At 36.4% G+C, this 17,705-nt stretch overlaps 1 protein-coding gene across 1 annotated transcript; it reads right to left on the bottom strand.

Moving 5' to 3' along the window:
* Positions 1-358: 358 nt before the first annotated feature.
* LOC121409905 (Bardet-Biedl syndrome 7 protein homolog) lies at positions 359-16,066 on the bottom strand. Its single transcript, XM_041601690.1, has 15 exons — positions 15,972-16,066; positions 13,872-13,976; positions 12,824-12,952; positions 11,118-11,293; positions 9,812-10,071; positions 9,014-9,080; positions 7,916-8,096; positions 7,140-7,224; positions 6,160-6,262; positions 5,204-5,471; positions 4,651-4,853; positions 3,959-4,123; positions 2,277-2,490; positions 1,008-1,131; positions 359-708 (listed from the first exon to the last, which is right to left on the bottom strand). Exons 2-15 carry the CDS (start codon positions 13,908-13,910, stop codon positions 569-571), a joined length of 2,154 nt encoding a protein of 717 aa, XP_041457624.1. The 5' UTR covers positions 13,911-13,976; positions 15,972-16,066; the 3' UTR covers positions 359-568.
* Between the last annotated feature and the right edge of the window lie 1,639 nt (positions 16,067-17,705).

Raw genomic sequence — 17,705 nt, 5'->3', positions numbered from 1 at the left:
ATCACTGACAAGCTCTTTCGTGAAATACCCTTGTGAAGAGCATTTCATGAAACAAATAGTGATTTTCACTAACAACTGTTTAAAGCTATTGAAATACCTGCATCTGATTGTCTCAGAGCAAATTAGTGGGTGAAAATCACTGACAAGCTCTTTCATGAAATACGCTCTTGAAGAGCATTTCATGAAACAAATAGTCAGTTTCACCAACAACTGTTTAAAGCTATTGAAATACCTGCATCTGATTGTCTCAGAGCAAATTAGTGGGTGAAAATCACTGACAAGCTCTTTCATGAAATACGCTCTTGAAGAGCATTTCATGAAACAAATAGTCAGTTTCACTAACAACTGTTTAAAGCTACTGAAATACTTGCATCTGATTGTCTCAGAGCAAATTAGTAGGTAAAAATCACTGACAAGCTCTTTCATGAAATACCCTCGTGAAGAGCATTTCATGAAACAAATAGTGATTTTCACTAACAACTGTTTAAAGCTATTGAAATCCTTGCATCTGATTGGCTCAGAGTATATTAGTGAGTGAAAATCACTGACAAAAGTAAATGTGTAACATTCACACTCCACCTGAATCAAAGAAACCTATCAGGTTGTCGAGCTCATAGTTATCCAAGACTTCCAAGAGCTGAGGCACTTTCGTCTTGACATTTGACCCCTTGAACTTGAACTTATCGATGAAGAGATCTGTAATCATTCCTGTAAAGAAAAATTATTGATGAATAATTATCATGTCAATGGCATAAGTGAAATTCCTTTTGAAGGGGGAAATGAACTCAATTTAGTTCTAGCACACAATGAATACCAAGCCCAACCTCTGTCCTGAAATGGTGTATGAGAGAGAACACACCAAAAAAATAATAATTTGAAATAAACCGCACATGCAACAAGAAAGCTATGGCTAAGATACAAAATCTAGCTTTTAAGGAATTTGTTTGTATACCATTAGGGTATGTTCAGTGAAAATGAAGAATTGCAATAAAACGAGCGTCACCTACCGTAGAGTCTTTCAAGGTGACATGGTTGTTTTTTATATTCCTGCTGGAGCGTATCAGCCTCCTCCAGGATCTGACGATATTCGGGAGACATGAACTCAAGATCTCCTTCATGGATCTGTAGCTCCTATATCACAAAGAGTGAAAAGGAATTATTTTTTAAAATGCATTACAAAGGAACACAGGATCTCAAAAGGGGAAAACCACACATTGGGAATGTAATAGACTTGTGTGCCCTTTGTTAGTCTTAGGGGGTGTTGCAAGAAAATATTTGCAATCAATCGCAAATATTCTGTTACAATTTTACAGTTAATTGATCACTTTTAACTTTAGCAAATCAGATTACACTCCTTTTTTCATGGAGCAGAATAGCAAAAAATTGCAAATTTGCAATTAATTGCACGGCATATGCTTGATTTCAGGAACAAAAATAGACTTGCCATTGATCGTAAGTTTCTTGCAACGCCCCATTAGTACATCACACTTTTGACATTTATAACTTGTGAAATAAAATGTGAATTTTGGTATAAATTACAGTGGCCATTAAACCTTTATATTTAGTCAAGGCAGACAATCTGACATAATTGGTGGATTTCATATCAACATTCATTTTGTCACTGAAACTGAAAATCAGTTTAACAATGTACAAATAAGAAATTCATAGCTTGATGTCTGAACAATAAATTGTTGATCAGCCTACACCCCATCATCTTCCCGTATTTGCCATGTGGTCTCATCTCAAATGGTCAAATCTAGTTTTTCTACAAACAGTATGTCTACAGAGCATTTGGACTAATTCCCAGTTAGGCTATATATCCAGTTAGTCTGCGTGGTAAGAAGAACTGTTTATGGACCAACTTTCAATGTACAAAATAATAATACATGAAGTGGAAATAAGACAAATTGGTTATTAGACTAAATGAAAATCAGGCTAAGTGGGTATTAGACCAAGTATAGTGGTGTAGACCAAATAGTAATTAGACCAAAGTGATAGTGGACCAATGGGCTTAGCACATGTGATATTAGACTATTTGAGAAGTAGACAAATGCTTGCAGACCAAACCAAAATTAAACAAAAAATAGTGGACCAATGGGCTTAGCCCAGGTAGTATCAGACTATTTGAAAAGTTGACAAACTGCTTCTAGACCAAACTGAAATTAGACTAAAGTGATAGTAGACCAAATTTGAGTAGCCCATGTGGTACTAAGTAGACCAAGTATGTAGACCAAGTGAAGAATATAAACCATGTAACCATGCAAAGTTTTACTCACCTTAAGAGCATCAACAAGCTGGACTTTCTTTGCAAGCAACAGCTGGTACTCAAGCTTAGGATGAATACGTCTAAGAGTATTAGCTACAGACTCATCAGCTAGGTCATAAGATATATTGAGGTTGATCTTTCTCTTAGTGGCTTCCTTGGTGAGGACATCCTTTAAGATTGAGATGGTTGAGATATTGTCTGAACGAAAGATGCCTTCCCCCTTCCTTCAAGATTTGAAAGAAAAAAAATGGCACATGTCAAATTTAACTCTCTTTCTCCTCTTCATAGACCATATGCATTTAGTATTCTAAAAACTACATGTAATCGTGTCTCAACTCCTCATAATTCTGAAGAAATTGTAAAAAATATAACAATTTTCACTTGTGATAATAATATTTAATTTAGTGCCTTTCAATTCATTGTGTATTTGAGGAATTCATCTATTCTTATTTGAAATTTTGGGATCCAATGCAATATCTTAATGCTAGAAAGCTGGACATAGTAGAAACACACCCTTTGAATCATGCATGCAGTAATATTCATGGTTCTTCAGCTTATTCTTTAAAACCGAAATACGCAGAGCTACCAAGTCTCACGCTTTGTGCGTGAGACTCACGCATTCAGGGTCCGTCTCACGATCTCACGCATGGCACCCATTTTTCTCACGCATCGGGACCCGACAGAAAAAGAGAAAAAGTAGCATTATTCGCCAGATTATACGACTGGCCGACCGCCTTCGCGTCTAGCCTAGTCCAGATTGGACCTTGTTGTTTGGAAGTGCCCTATCCCAAAAGCTAAAATAGAGGGCACATGTCTCCCAATCTCTAATCAGCACCAATCTACTCATCTTGACTCAAGATGAGTAGATTGGTGCTGATTAGAGATTGGGAGACATGTGCCCTCTATTTTAGCTTTTGGGAAAGGGCACTTCCAAACAAGGTCCAATCTGGACTACGTCTAGCCCGGCACGGGAGACGAATTGAGAGTGCAGTCAGCGCACAGCTGGTACGTGATACGATGAATCGCGTGCGTGCATCGCATGGTTTTGAAGCCCATATCTCATGCGCGCGCGCCTTTTCGCAACGTACGAGTGTAAGTACTGGCCGCGCGCGCACAGAGATGTCGAGTCATGAAAATCTCACGCATAAAATTTTTTTGAACTTGGCATCTCTGAATACGTAGCTAGAACTAGACAAATCACATAAGAAGATTAATATGCCTGCCCAATACCTTTAACATGGCAATGCAGTTTCTAACACATTTGGCTGATGGGCCATGCCAGAAAACAATTCCCCTTTCATAAACCCATCCTCCAATTATCCACCTAAGAGTATTGCGGATAATTCAATAAAAATTGCATTCACATACTCCGAAAATAATCCACACTATTTTTTTACGAGTGCCCGACCCGAAAAAGGCGCATAATTGTCATGGCAACTGCACAAGCCCCCTCCAATGGGGTTGCGTTGCAAAAGGGTGACCTTGTGACCGCACCATGGCAATTATCCGCATTACTTTGGAAATGCGTTCATAAAGTCAGAATCTGGTCCCGATGCTGCTATTATGCGGATAATTGCAGCATCGAAATAATGCGGATAACTCTGGTCCTCATCCGATTTTAGGACCAAATTATGTTGCTATTATCAAGATTATTTGGTTTATGAAAGGCGTATAAGAGACTCGAGTACTTACCTGTAGAGACAATCTAGCTGTGTATCAAGGAATGTAGAGAGGAAATGAAAGTTGATGGAGTCTCCTGGAGGTGTTCTCTCAGGAATCTCAGGTAAGCAGTAGGACACCCAGGAATGAATCTCAGCAAGACTAAACTGACCTGTCAGTTTTAACTGATTCATTGGCCTGTATGAAAATGATAACATTATCAATATAATCTGACTCTAGTCATGTTCTCAATATTTTCAAAAATAATTTAGACTACTCTATTGTCATTAATAGCAGCAAAATTTACAATAAATATGTAAACTCTTTATGAAATTAATCTAAATTGTTTTCATAATCCACATAATTTCCCTCTCTCTCTGAAAAGTTTTATATATGGAAATGGGGAAAAAATAAGGTCAGTCACTTTAGGTATAACATCAAAGCTCCTAGATCTTTTCTTCTTGTTTATGTGATGGGGACCACTTGTATATCATAGAGGCTGCCATCACGACCAGACAGGCTTGAATAGATAAATAAATGGGCAAAAATATTATCATATACTCCAATTATTTCCTATAAATGTTGTCCTACCCACTCAACCTGTTTACTACTGAATGTTGTGACTCCAATAGGCACTGACCTAAGACTGTGTCATGACAGTGGGAAAATATTTAAGAAACAACAAGAGCCTCTGGTTCTTTGTGATTGCATGAGGTATACCTTACCTAGAATCATCCAGCATATGCGTACGTTGATGAAGTGAGAGTGGCTTGATTTGGTACTGTCTGAGTTGACAGGTCTTAGGCTGCAGTCTAGGTGTGATGTACGCTTGTAACGTCCCATACTGACCCTCTATGCTACGAATCTTCAACTCGAGTCTTGTCGTGTTGGCCTGGCAACGGTATGTAGCTAGTAAAAAGTTTCCATTCTGTTGGAGAAAAATATATTAGGGACTACAGGTAACTTATACCTTATTCGCTATTGTTGGTACCGCAGGAAGGTCAATAACATGTTACATATCATCTGGAGTATGTTTCATAAAGCTGTTTGGAAATTAAGAGTGACTTAAGAACGACTGGTGATCCTTTCTTGTGGTAAATGATATTCCCCATTAAATTTTCTTTGATGATTATTTAGCGCATAAGGAAGATTTATCAGTCGTTCTTAAAGTCGCTCTTAACTTATGAACAGGTTTATGAAACACCCATCAGGATCTCGACCATAACATGGATGTCGGCAATTGATTGTAATAATTATTTGAGACTTTGAGACGATTACCTCTGTATCACAAGCACTGTAGCTGACTACAGCTGTGTTCTTCTCTGTATCCAGTAAATCAATCGGAACATCGCTCTGAAGGAGGACATTGTCGATAGCGACCTGGACTTCGATGCTGAGTGTATAGCTAGCATCGTCTCGATTCAGTGAGAACCGATCATTGATGTTGAACTGAGGGACTGCAGAGATGGCCTTGGTATTCATGGCTTGGTAATGGTACTTCTCTCTCTCCTGCATTACTTTACTCTGAAGTGATTCTAACTCACTCCTATTGGCAAAACAATAATAACAACAAAATATGACCATATTTTGCTCCACACTGATAGTGTGGAGTATACAGTTTATTTCCTTGGATTGATTAACAAGCATAGTCCTATAAGCATCACTGGATTGAAGTTAAGTAAAGTATAATAAAGGCACAGGGAACCTAAAACAGATACGCATTGTATTTTTTTTCAAATTGACAGATTGTCGATCTGGAAAGAGAGAATACAGAAATGAAATTGACATTCAGAGCTGGAAAGGAATACATGTACCAGCCCCCCCCCCCCCCCCTCATTCCATAAAACAATTACGGTAACCTATTGGTACATTGGACCCTTATTTTTTTACTTTTCATTGATCTCTGTAATAATTATTTGAAAATATTATCATTCATTATTTTTGGATTAGTAATGTAATAATTTCGCTCTTTCCTGTTGAAAAATAAAGGATACATTATGAATTTCCATAGCCAATATGGCTCACATTAATCAATTTACTTGGACAATCATATCTAATGTAATTGCAAACAAAAGTACAGCATAAACTCATGTTATCATCCACATTTTGAAAGAGAAAATTAAGGACTGGCTATCCCAGGATACATTTTAGAGTAGGTTTGAATCTACATGTACCAACATGTTGAAAATATATATTGCATTAGACGATTATTGAGATGTTATAGGAAATCTTACTTTAGATGTGAAATTTTGCCTTGCGTTTCATCCGAGACTTGGACCTTTTGACCGGGACCTGCTTCTTTGTGACTTGGTTCAGTGGTTAGGCCCTGTATCCATCCTAAATGCAGATTAACAATAAAACAATAACATTTCCTATCGGTGGTAATCTAATAAACCTATGGGTAAGTTTAACTCCAGACTTCCATACAAATAACTTTCAAAAATTCATTTAATAATTGTGCGCTTCTTTTTCAATTCTATATCGGTAACAATGTAGGATGTAGGAATGACACTGTATGAGGCCAAAAGTTAGTGCAATGATGATAATGCCAATGAAATAATTATAAATCACTAGCAATGTTAAATCTGAAAGCCACGAGCGCAAAGAAAGAATAATTTTTTTCATCATTATCATCATCATCGCCATCACCATCATCACCACCATCATCATCATCATCACACTTATCACCATCCTAATCGTCGTTGTCATCATCACTATCCCCAACATCATCACCACCACCACCACTACCATCAACCTCATCATCGTCATTATCATCACCATCACCAACATCATTCCCACCATCATCATCGTTATCATGAACATCATCGTCATCATCATCATCACTAATGTCATCATCATCGTCATCATGATCATTGCTTCATCACCATCGTCATCATCATCATCAATATCATGAACATCATCGTCACCAATGTCATCATGATCATCATTGTCTTCATCACCATCGTCATCATCATCAATATCATCATCGTCATCATCATCATCAGTCACAACAGCATCAGCATTATTATCACCACAATCACCATCATAGTAACCATAGTCATCCTCATTGCTATCAGTAACACTATAAGAAGCATTGATAACAATAATTTAGAAATTTTGTCTTATTTCTAAAGAACAGCCAACTTTAAAAATGCCTCCATATTACTAAGCATTTTCAATTATATCAACTAATAAACTAGGATATGTTACTCACCAGCATATGTACATGCTACAACTTCATCAAACCCTGAAGAATTGACCACCCCTCCTTGTATTGAGCTTACACTCTCAGATAAAGTCTGAAAAAAAGGAGAAAATATCTTCATAAGTGCATTCTTTCAGTAAAGACGCATTCACCAATATACATATATTTATCATATATAGGGGAAGGCGGGGTAAGTTGAGCATAGGGGCAAGTTGAGCAAGTGAAAAGACTTTAAATAAAAAATTGACATGCTGGTTCTTCCCGCATACATTTTGTACATAGTTTTTGTGGCTCAACTTACCCCAGAAGGTGGCACAACTTACCCCACAGATGGGGCAAGTTGAGCAATTTGACATTGTTTTTTTTCAAAGGTCAAAATGAATTTCAGTGTGGGAGAAGAAATTTATATACAGGTGAAAAATATTTCCCAAGAATCAAATTTAAAGGCAAGGTACTTATTTCTACAATATTATTAGTCATATCAATTCTATCATGCAAAACGCAAAAGTGTCACAACTTACCCCGCCTTACCCTACAAATATTTGTATGTCATTCAATTATTTTCATTACATTAATCCAATATTCTGCGTGTGATATGTCACAATAATCATGTAATCATAAACTGTGTCATGATTTGAAAGGTTTTATTGTGTAAGCTTGATTTTTAAAATGTTATTAACATGTCTAAATTATGGTATGTCACATCCTAAAATCAGCAATCAATGTCTTAACAGAATTATGCCATCTATTTCAACAGTATCAATGTTTCAAGCGAGACTACTTACTGTACTGTATCTAAGAATTGGTTCATCAGCATCATTATAACCATAGACTTCTATCATCCCATCATCACGTCCTAATAAAAGATCCGAGATCCCATCAGCTGTAATGTCATAATTATCCATGCACAGGACTCCACCGTTGCGTTTCTCATTTGGAATCTCCCATTTATGACTGGGGGATATTCTAGAAGAATTGAAGAAAGTGAATAAAGGTTGATACACAATCAGGGTTCCCAGCTTTTCAAGAGAACTAAATTCCCTGATTTTTCCCACATGAAGTCTAAAAATTCCCTGATAATTATTTAAACCCATTTCCAGTTTTGCACGTTTTCTAAGTTGTTGCAGTGAATTACATGTATGTTCAGTATAAATCAATGATGTAAAACTAATTAGTACCACCATAACCATTCATTCAATGGATGTTGTTTTGATATGCAACAAAATATATCAAGAGTCTGACTGACTACCGTGCTTTCGACTTTTGAGCTGATCAAAATTCCCTGATTTTTCCCTCATTTGAGGTATTTTTGATCAAATTCCCTGATTTTTCCCGAACTGGAAAAAAGTAAAATAATTTTCCCTGATTTCCCTGATGGGCTGGGATTCCTGACAATAAACATTGCCATGTCACAGCAGAAGTGTTGTTACATATGCTAAATGTTCAATGACAAAATCTTTAAAATATAAGACATCACATTTTAGTATCCAGGACATTCAAATCTTTGCCTAATTTCTTCTAAAGTTTAATCACAGACACATAGGGAACCCTCTGATTTGTTTTTATTTGATTTTAAGTTGATGTCATCAAAATGGGATATAATATTAGCAACACATATTTTCATCTATTTTTCTAACTTTATGAAAATGGAATGTGGATAAAGCAAATTGTAATGTTTCCAACTTGTATTTATAAGGAAAAGTCCACCATAAATAGAGAAAACAAATTAAACAAGCATAACACTAAAAATGTCATGAAAGTTAGCTATAATAGATTGTTTTGATTTTTATCATTTTTTTTACAAAACAGTTATTAGTACAGCCAAGATGGTATGAACACAAGGAGTGAATGTACTAACTTCGATTCATTTTGTTTAAACTAACCTGTTTAACTGAACCAAACCGACTTTACCATCTGATGTTCCATACAGGACATCTTCACCATCTTCACCTGATAAATAAAAAATCAAACAAAAGACAAAAACAATATGTAGTGTAATTACCAAATTTTTATCTAGAGTAAACAACAAAATGTCCAGTGGTGTGAGCTAATGAGAACAAAATATGCAAATAGTTATGGCCACCCTTTCGGGGCATCCTGGAAACTGTCCATCAGTGTTGGGCATCTTGAGACACATCTTGAGACTGTGATTCTGTGTCTCATGTCTCTTCTCGGTCTTGGATGGCAAAGTATCGTCCTGACACTGTCCCGAAAGAAAGATCTTGCGTACCAGAGGCTGAGACAGCAATATGACACTAAACAAAAAACCCTCAAATTTGACGAATTAATTTTGCTGCTTGACTTCTATTAGTCAGAAATGGATATCTGTGAAATGTTTCAAGACCAATTGTGTGTTTTGCGCAGGTATATATTTTTTTTACTTTCATTTTTGGGGCCTCTTTATACAAAACACTGCCATAATCTGCAGTATTAGGTCAATTTTGACATTACAGAGTATAGGGATTTTCCAGGATTCTTTTGAGCATTTCAGGGCAAAATCGCCCCTCAATCCCCGTGTATTTTTTCTCTAGTCCTGTGTCTTGTCATGGTTTCAGCTGAGTGTAGAAAATAGTGTCCAGGGATCACTGTCTATGTCTTTGCCTTGGCCTCGGTCTCAGAGATCATTGTCTCAGTCTCGGCCTTTAACATCTCAGACCCAAAACTAAAGTCCATACACCTACCTCCTTCATCTGCAAAGATGCTGAGGGACTGCGGAGGACCGGCCACTTCTACCTCATAGAGTAGACTAGATCCTTCAATTACCCGCAACACTCGGTCTTGACAGGCCAACACTGGTGTGACCTCTTTGACCCGGGTCATCGGTAAACACAAGAGGTCATTGATGCGATCACTGCAGAGATAGTAATTCTCATCCTTGCAATCTAGATAGTGGTTGAAGATGTAGTTACCACCGATGAAAAGATGGCTGCCACACACCCACCTGACAACAAGAAGGAAAAATAGAAGCACTCCCTAATCAGTGAAGGTAATATAGAAGAGAATGATTACTTGTTTCACATCTTTCTAATTTTTAATTCAACAGGAAGGAACAATAGAAATACCCCCTTTTAAAGTCAAGTATTTGAAAATCTACATTTGTAAGTGAATGATTGCTTCATTTACCTCTTCATTATGAGTTTGTTAAAGTTATCATCATGTAGTTGTATCAATAGTCACCAAAAGTATATGCTTATTTCTTCCAAGTCAAGCACAATACATGTACGTCTCACAAATCACATCATGGTCATTGTTTTGAATCTCTTACAAAGCTTTATAGAATTTATATATATTATGAATTCTCTTTAAAACAAATGCTATTATTTGTAAATTCTACATGTAACTTACAGCCTTTTCATTTTCATGGTAAATACAAATAATAGAATAGATATGAACAACATTACAATCAATCTAGATCACATAGCTTTCTTGCTTTTATAGAGAAGTATATTCATATTCTTGTCACATGCATATGGAATATTGACATCAAGGAACTTTGTCAAAGGACAGAGCAGTGTATTTCCTGGTGAAGAACCTGGAAGCAATTTTTCATTTACAAATTCTCACATTTCTTCAAAGACAGAACAATGGGGGATATAAGAAAGCTAATATGCATGGCACTTGTACAGCAAGATTACTGTACAAAGACACATCGCATACTTTTAATACAGTGCGTAACAATAATAATAGGCATTTATACAGTGCCATCTATCGAGAAATAATCTATTCCGAGGCGCACTGTGTATTATTATTATTACTCCGGCTTTAGCTCGAGCTGCCTTTCAGCGCTCAGTGCATTCAATGAATTTTCCTGTTGGGTACCCATTCACATCACCTGGGTTGAGTGCAGCACAATGTGGATAAATTTCTTGCTGAAGGAAATTACACCATGGCTGGGATTTCAACCCATGAACCTCTGTTTCAAAGTCAGAAGACTAATCCACTGGGCCTCAATGCTCCACACATGCCTACACAGACTATAATACTTACATAGTTTTGATGCTCTCAGTCAGATTTGTATCGAAACCCAGGAATTGTTTGCCCTTCTTGGTGAAACCTTTGACCTCGGACCCACAAGCGACAAAGATCTTATCTGCCAGAGACCCAAGGGTTCCACCCAGCTCTAATCGCGATATCTTGGGACCTGGTAACGTCTTGAAGGCGCTCTGTGTACAACATACAATTCAGTTTGGGATCTCATCTCAAAAAGACTTTTCATAATAACAAATTTATTATCAGCCAATCAGATTGAAGGACTTCAGTAGCTTTTAACTGTTATAGCAAAATTGTTATTATAACATGTTTTATAAAATGGACACATGGTTGTAATTTGGATACTAGATGAAACTACATGTATTTCAAGAAATTATGAAAAACAGAAAAGCAGTTTTTTTTTTAATGCACCTAAAATCAGCCGGTTTTTGCTGAAGAACATTGGAATCACCAATTGGAAACAAACTTACTTAATTTTTCAGCAAAAAGACTTAATTTTTTCAGCAAAAAATATCAAGAATTTCTCTGCAGTACTTATCATGAAATCATTAAATAATAATTTTTCATTGAAACAAACTCCATGAAACAGGGAGCATAATATGAAAATAAAAAAGATATTGAGTGTCAGTGTTCTAGCTAGAGGCTTTTGAAATGTGCTCCCAATTTCACAGCAACTTTTAGATCGGGTTAGTGGTCTTAAAGCCAAAAGTGAATGAGCATCATGTAATGACAACCAGACATTAGCAAATTTGTAAAAATAAACCAATATTAATCAAATATTAGAATGTTTATTATAGGTTATTAAAAGATAAACAGATTGAATTATTGCAAGTGCAATTCTTCTTTGCAAGGAGTTATGTTTGAAACACTTTTCATTCAAAATTAGTGGTAGACTGAAGCAGTGTTTTTTCTAATGAGTTGTGGTCAGAAATTTTCTTTGCCGGTTGGGCCGTCCAATGCCAACCACTGTAGCTATTTCACTGGTGTTTTATCTTGCTCTGAACCAATAAGATGCAAGGTTTTCACTAGCTTATAACAGATAGTCACTAAAATTTGTTTCATGGAATGCTCCCGAGGTTTCTGAACTATTAGCGACAAAATACAGGGCTTATATCATGGTACAAGCATCATTAGGAAAGTTCTCCATAAACGTTTTTTGTTCTCGGCCAACGTTTTCTTGAAAACATGGGTAGTACCAGGGCCTGACCCATGGAGCAATATCCATGAGTCTATAAATATTTAAGCTGTATTGCAAGAAAATTTTCAATAGATTGGATGCCAGTTTTATGTCCAATAATCATGTATGAATCTTGCAATTTAATAATTGACCAATATTAAAATTCATTATGATTTACACTCATCAATGAAAATACAGGGAAGTGTTTCATGAAAGGACTTGTTGGGACGTTTTATCTGACAGTTACCGTAGGAACTGAGTACCTCAGCCAATCAAAATGAAGGAAAGAAGTCAGATCTGACTTGTCGGACGAAAATGTTGTTGAAACACTCCTCAGTTTATAAACCCAAAACACACTATGAGTAAAAATCTGATTATTAGAAAACAAGTTATGAGAGTGAAGGGGTGACCTACTGAGAAAATGAGTCTTAAATTATTGCACTTAGTTCTTTATGAATTATGATACATATCATTATATTACCATTAAATAATAAAATATTGAAAATAAAAGTGTGAAATATCTCACCGCTGCCTCTCCTTTTTTTATATTAAAACATTGAATAATTCCTGACTGATCAGCTACCGCCACCTTCTGAGGAGCTTTGGCTTTCTTCTCTGGTAACAATCTCATAGTACGAGGGCATGTCACTCCAACCTGGCAAATCAAACAGATTCCACATAAAAAAAATTCTAACCTTATCTTGCCATTATTTTTTTGATTATTTAACCTTTTGCACGCCACAGAAACATTTTTGTGCAGTTGTATTTATTATCTATAGACTATACAGTCATAAAAATTCATTTTATCTTTAATTGATGCTAGCATGAGTGCTGTGGCGTTGTAAAACAAAAATATTCCTTGTATTGTGTCTGTGGATTAATTTCCACTCACTCACACAAAGCAAGGATTGTTCATGTTACCTCAAAGATCAGAAGGGAAGTCTTCTTTTTTTTCCTCAAAACAAATAGATGTACAAAAGAGTAAAGCATGTCATATCTTATACAACATAAAATATATTGGATTTTATTTTCATGAAGCTATAAAACAAACAAAAGAAAGATGGTCCAAAGACCAATAAATGTCTTTGTATACAAAATAACCATATTATAAATCACAAAAATATTGAACATTAAACTAATCAATTAAAACACCTTCAACATTCACATGAAACCCAAAAGTGAGACCAACGGGGAAAAAATAACTTTTATGCCCTGAGGGCAAAAAAAAGGAAAAAAAAAGGCTAAAACAAGAACTACACCAAAGATACAATGTGAAGAAAACTAGAGGAGTTAAAATTCCAAGATAGGTTTCAGTAGTTTGAGTGTTATTTACCATCTACAAATGAATTTTTTGTTACATTTTAGCTACCCATAGATAAACCTAAACAACATTCAGAGAGTTATTCACGAAGCATATAGTTGGTTTTCACCGACTAAATTGAATTTGTTCTGAGCCAATCAGATGCAAGGATTTCAGAAGCTTATAACATTTGTCAGTGAAAATCACTGTCTATTTGTTCCATGGAAATACTCCCATGTTCAAATAAAAGAGGGCTGAGATGACAACTACTCACCTGGAGATAATCCACTCGGTTTAAACTTAGTTCCATCATCTTGAAGGATTAATCTCTATGGAAATCTCCTCATCAAAATTCTATGAATTCTTTCCATTAAATGTCCTGGAAGGGGGAAATCATGCATAAAAGTAGCATTAGATGAACAGGGTAACTATGAGAAACCCATTAAACATGATAGTACAGGCAAGACAAAAAAATTGAAATAGAAAACATATTCCAATGATCTCATATATGAATTCATATATAGAAATATAGACATTTTTAAATGACTGCTGGCAATTTTACTTTCCACCAATAGAGCGCCTACACAAAAATATGCTCAAAATTTTAAGTTTTTGAGCACTCTGGTGAATGAAAAAATTGATCCCCAAGTTACATATGAAAAAAAAAATCACAACTGTAGTATGGAAATAAGCATTTTTTGTTTGATACAAAAGTGATATTTAAAAGAATTTGTTACAGTGTGTTGTGTGATGCATAGATCTACATGTAGATTCACCATAGGCAGGGTGGTTGCAGTGAACAAGCTAGTGAACAATACATTCTACTGCACTGCACACACACAGTAGAGCCAGGTTACTGATGAAAAAATACATTCAGGGATAAAATCAAGGGTAGAATCCATGACTCTGACTTCTAAAAATTCCTTATGACTCTTATTTTCGACTCCAAATGATCAATGACCCCCCTAAAAATGTATAACCAGTACGAGACAAAGTGAAAAGAAAATTTTGGTAGCGTCTTCCATACAAAAAAGAGAGAGAAATTTGTTCGATAATTTCAGCTCACAGTACAAGGCAGAATTTGTCTGCCAAAGGAGAACATGCAAGTAATAATTCCGACCTAAAATTCTATTATTTTGCTAAGGAAAATTGACTGGAATTACATTTTTTAGAAAACAGTGAAAAGCGGTGGGCGTAATGACCTTGAAATGTGATTGGACGACTTGTAATTAAATTTGTGAACAATTACTGGTGGTGAAGTATTACCGACTGGCCTTGTATTACCAAACACGCGCAGAAAACAATTTCATATGCTCAAAACTTTGCAACATCCTTCCAAAGGGAACTTCAATAGAAAGATGATGAAAAATTGTCAAAAACACATTTTCAAAGCATATTCTCAAAATAAATAGCTCATTGTGATTTTGCTTTCTCAACTTTTTCCATCGACATCACGTTGGGTAATAAGCTACCTTTTTCAAGTCGCCAAAATATTTCATGTGCGCAGTGGGGTCCAATTAAAAGCTGATATCGTAAAAAAAGACAAACGATTTCAGCAAATAGAGTCTAGTAATTTCAGTAGAGGCGCTGGTCAGAAAATTGGGATCATCCCAGCTTACAGAGACTGTCTCATTCTCAGTTTTTAAAGATTCCTCAACACAAGAAATCTAGTAAAGTTCATTCACCTGTCAAGTGCTGACACCAATCAAGTGCACTAGACAATGTAAACATATTATTATCAGGTTTCAAAAGAACGAGAGATCCTCGGCAGGTCGCGCAGCCGAGCACATATTGTTATGTACATGATGACTGTATCCCCTGAACCCACCGCGTCACTGCGATATATAGAGCTCACACAGAAATTTGACAAAAACAATCATTATGGCGACAATGAGAGTCTAACAATTAGAGTTTAACAAAAATAGTGGGCCTTCGTTCAACTTAAATTAATGTCATTTAGAATTAGAATTCTTAAAAATACAAATCTGGAAAAAAAAAACGTCCTCGGACCTCGACTATTTCCGACCTGATTACACATGCAGGTTCGCACTAACACACACTACCGTCAGTGAACGGGGATTATAGTAAAATGTCAGAAATTGTTAAATAAATCCCCAGAAACGACGGTTATTCCTGTCTACAAGTCCGAGACCGAGTCGACATTCGTCCGACTACGTCTGACTTACCGGTACATTACATTCAATATGTGGGACTGAATTGAGCTCAAACTATGAAAAGTAGAAACTATATAGCTGCACAACCTGTCACTATTACAACCAGAAACCTTAAAAGTTTACACATATAATGTGAGATGTAAAAACAGACAACATTTCAAAATATAACTGTTACAAATTACATGATAAGATCCAATTACCTTGAATAATATTTGCGGCATTCGTTGCTACGAACGCTCCACAAATTCTGTGGAGGAAATTTTTTGATAAGGAATTTGAAGTTTGCTGCCCTCTAGCTAGCTCTGCAGTTGATCGACTAAACATGGATGGAACCTGGAGATGATCATTATCAATTTTTGATATTTATTATTGACTTAATTTCGCTCTTTCAGATAGATATGAAATAATATTTATGAGAAATAAAATCAAAGTGATTCAGGTTATATATAGCAGTGATCATAACAACGCAGTTTCCTTTGAAATAAAGATTAAGGTATAATTACAGTGAAGAAGTTTCGATCTCCTAAAATTTATTATAAGAGAATTTCTTACGTTATGATAAAACATGTTGGACATTCACAAGTCATTACGCCCCTTGGGCAGGGGCGGAAATCTCTCCCAAAGGTAAGAGGGACAAGGGTCTGGAAAAATTGACACTGTAAAAAAAGGTCATCTCGTCCCCAAAACGCACGTTTTATTCGGAACTTGAGTGATATATTTCTTAGCATCACCAAAGACCCAAAATAGTAGGGGGACGTTTGATATTGTGTCCCCCTGGGATTTCCGCCCATGCCCTTGGAAATTGTTTCTCGATGAAACCGATATAGATGAGACATGGGAAAGGTTTCATTACTTGTTTGATGCCTTAAATCACGTAACTCCTTCAAAAAAATGTGGATCGTGCCAAACAACGCCGGCCGGCCTCCGAGATGGAGCTTTCAGAATACCGCCCGCCATGAGTAGAGCCAGGCGCGTACGCAGGATATTTGAAAGGGAGGGGGGAGGGGGGGGGGGGTTCGAGCTGATTTTTTTTTTAAATCTCCCGCCCAGTCTCTAAAAAGTGATGAGCGGGGGGGGGGGGAGGTGATGATTTTTTTTCTTTTTTTCAGCGCTGCAAATAAGACAATAACATTTAAGTGGGGATGTAACAGTGCGGTCATGACCCGCGAGCGAGCAGAAATGTTCTCGTTTTTGCGTTGAAAACATAACCTTTTTGTCAATAGTTTGTTGGTATCATAGTCGATGCTACATGTCCTTCGGATCGTAGCACTCATGATATGGCCTTGATCAGAACACTAGAAAACTTGAGAAATGTCATGAATAATTACGAGCGAGTGGAGCGAGCGAGCCGAAATGTTTCCGTCAAAACATACAATTCTTCTCAATAGCTTGTTGGTAATGATTACATATTAGTTGATGATACATGTCCTTCTGCTCGTAAGTCTCATGATATGGCCTTGATCAAGAGACTAGAAACTTAAGAAATTTCATAAATGATTACGAGCGAGAGGAGTGAGCGAGCCGAAATTTTCGCGTTTTCCCGTCAAAACATACATTTCTTGTCAATAGTTTAATTGTTAGTAAATCAAGTATTAGTCGATGCTACATGTCCTTCTATTCGTAACACTCATAATACGGCCTTGAACAGGAGACTAGATACTTATGGAATTTCATAAATTATTACGAGCGAGCGGAGCGAGCTAACCGACATTTTAGCGTTTTCCGTCATTTTGGTTTTCATATTGGTAAAACATATTTTGTAAGAAAACGTATGTCTTTGTCTTGGTTCACTTGTATTCATAAGTATACATCATGATAATCATGTATGGCCTTGTTAATGGCGATACCGTGATCATGTCGGCGACATGCGGAAATAAAAGATATAATAAAATGGAGCGAGCGAAGCGAGCGGAAATTTTTTCTGTGTTTTTCGT

This window comes from Lytechinus variegatus, chromosome 1 (assembly GCF_018143015.1).
Source record: "Lytechinus variegatus isolate NC3 chromosome 1, Lvar_3.0, whole genome shotgun sequence".
NCBI classification, from domain to species: Eukaryota; Metazoa; Echinodermata; class Echinoidea; order Temnopleuroida; family Toxopneustidae; genus Lytechinus; species Lytechinus variegatus.
Note: the sequence above shows the minus strand (reverse complement) of the source record. Positions and strands in the feature narration are given on the sequence as shown.

Excerpts from the sequence above, each read along its gene's own strand:
- LOC121409905 (XM_041601690.1), bottom strand. The coding sequence starts at position 13,910 with ATGATGGAACTAAGTTTAAACCGAGTGGATTATCTCCAG. Across the intron at positions 4,124-4,650 it reads CATATGCTGGATGATTCTAG|GCCAATGAATCAGTTAAAAC; the intron begins GTAAGGTATACC and ends ATTTTCATACAG. Across the intron at positions 709-1,007 it reads TCACCTTGAAAGACTCTACG|GAATGATTACAGATCTCTTC; the intron begins GTAGGTGACGCT and ends TTTTCTTTACAG.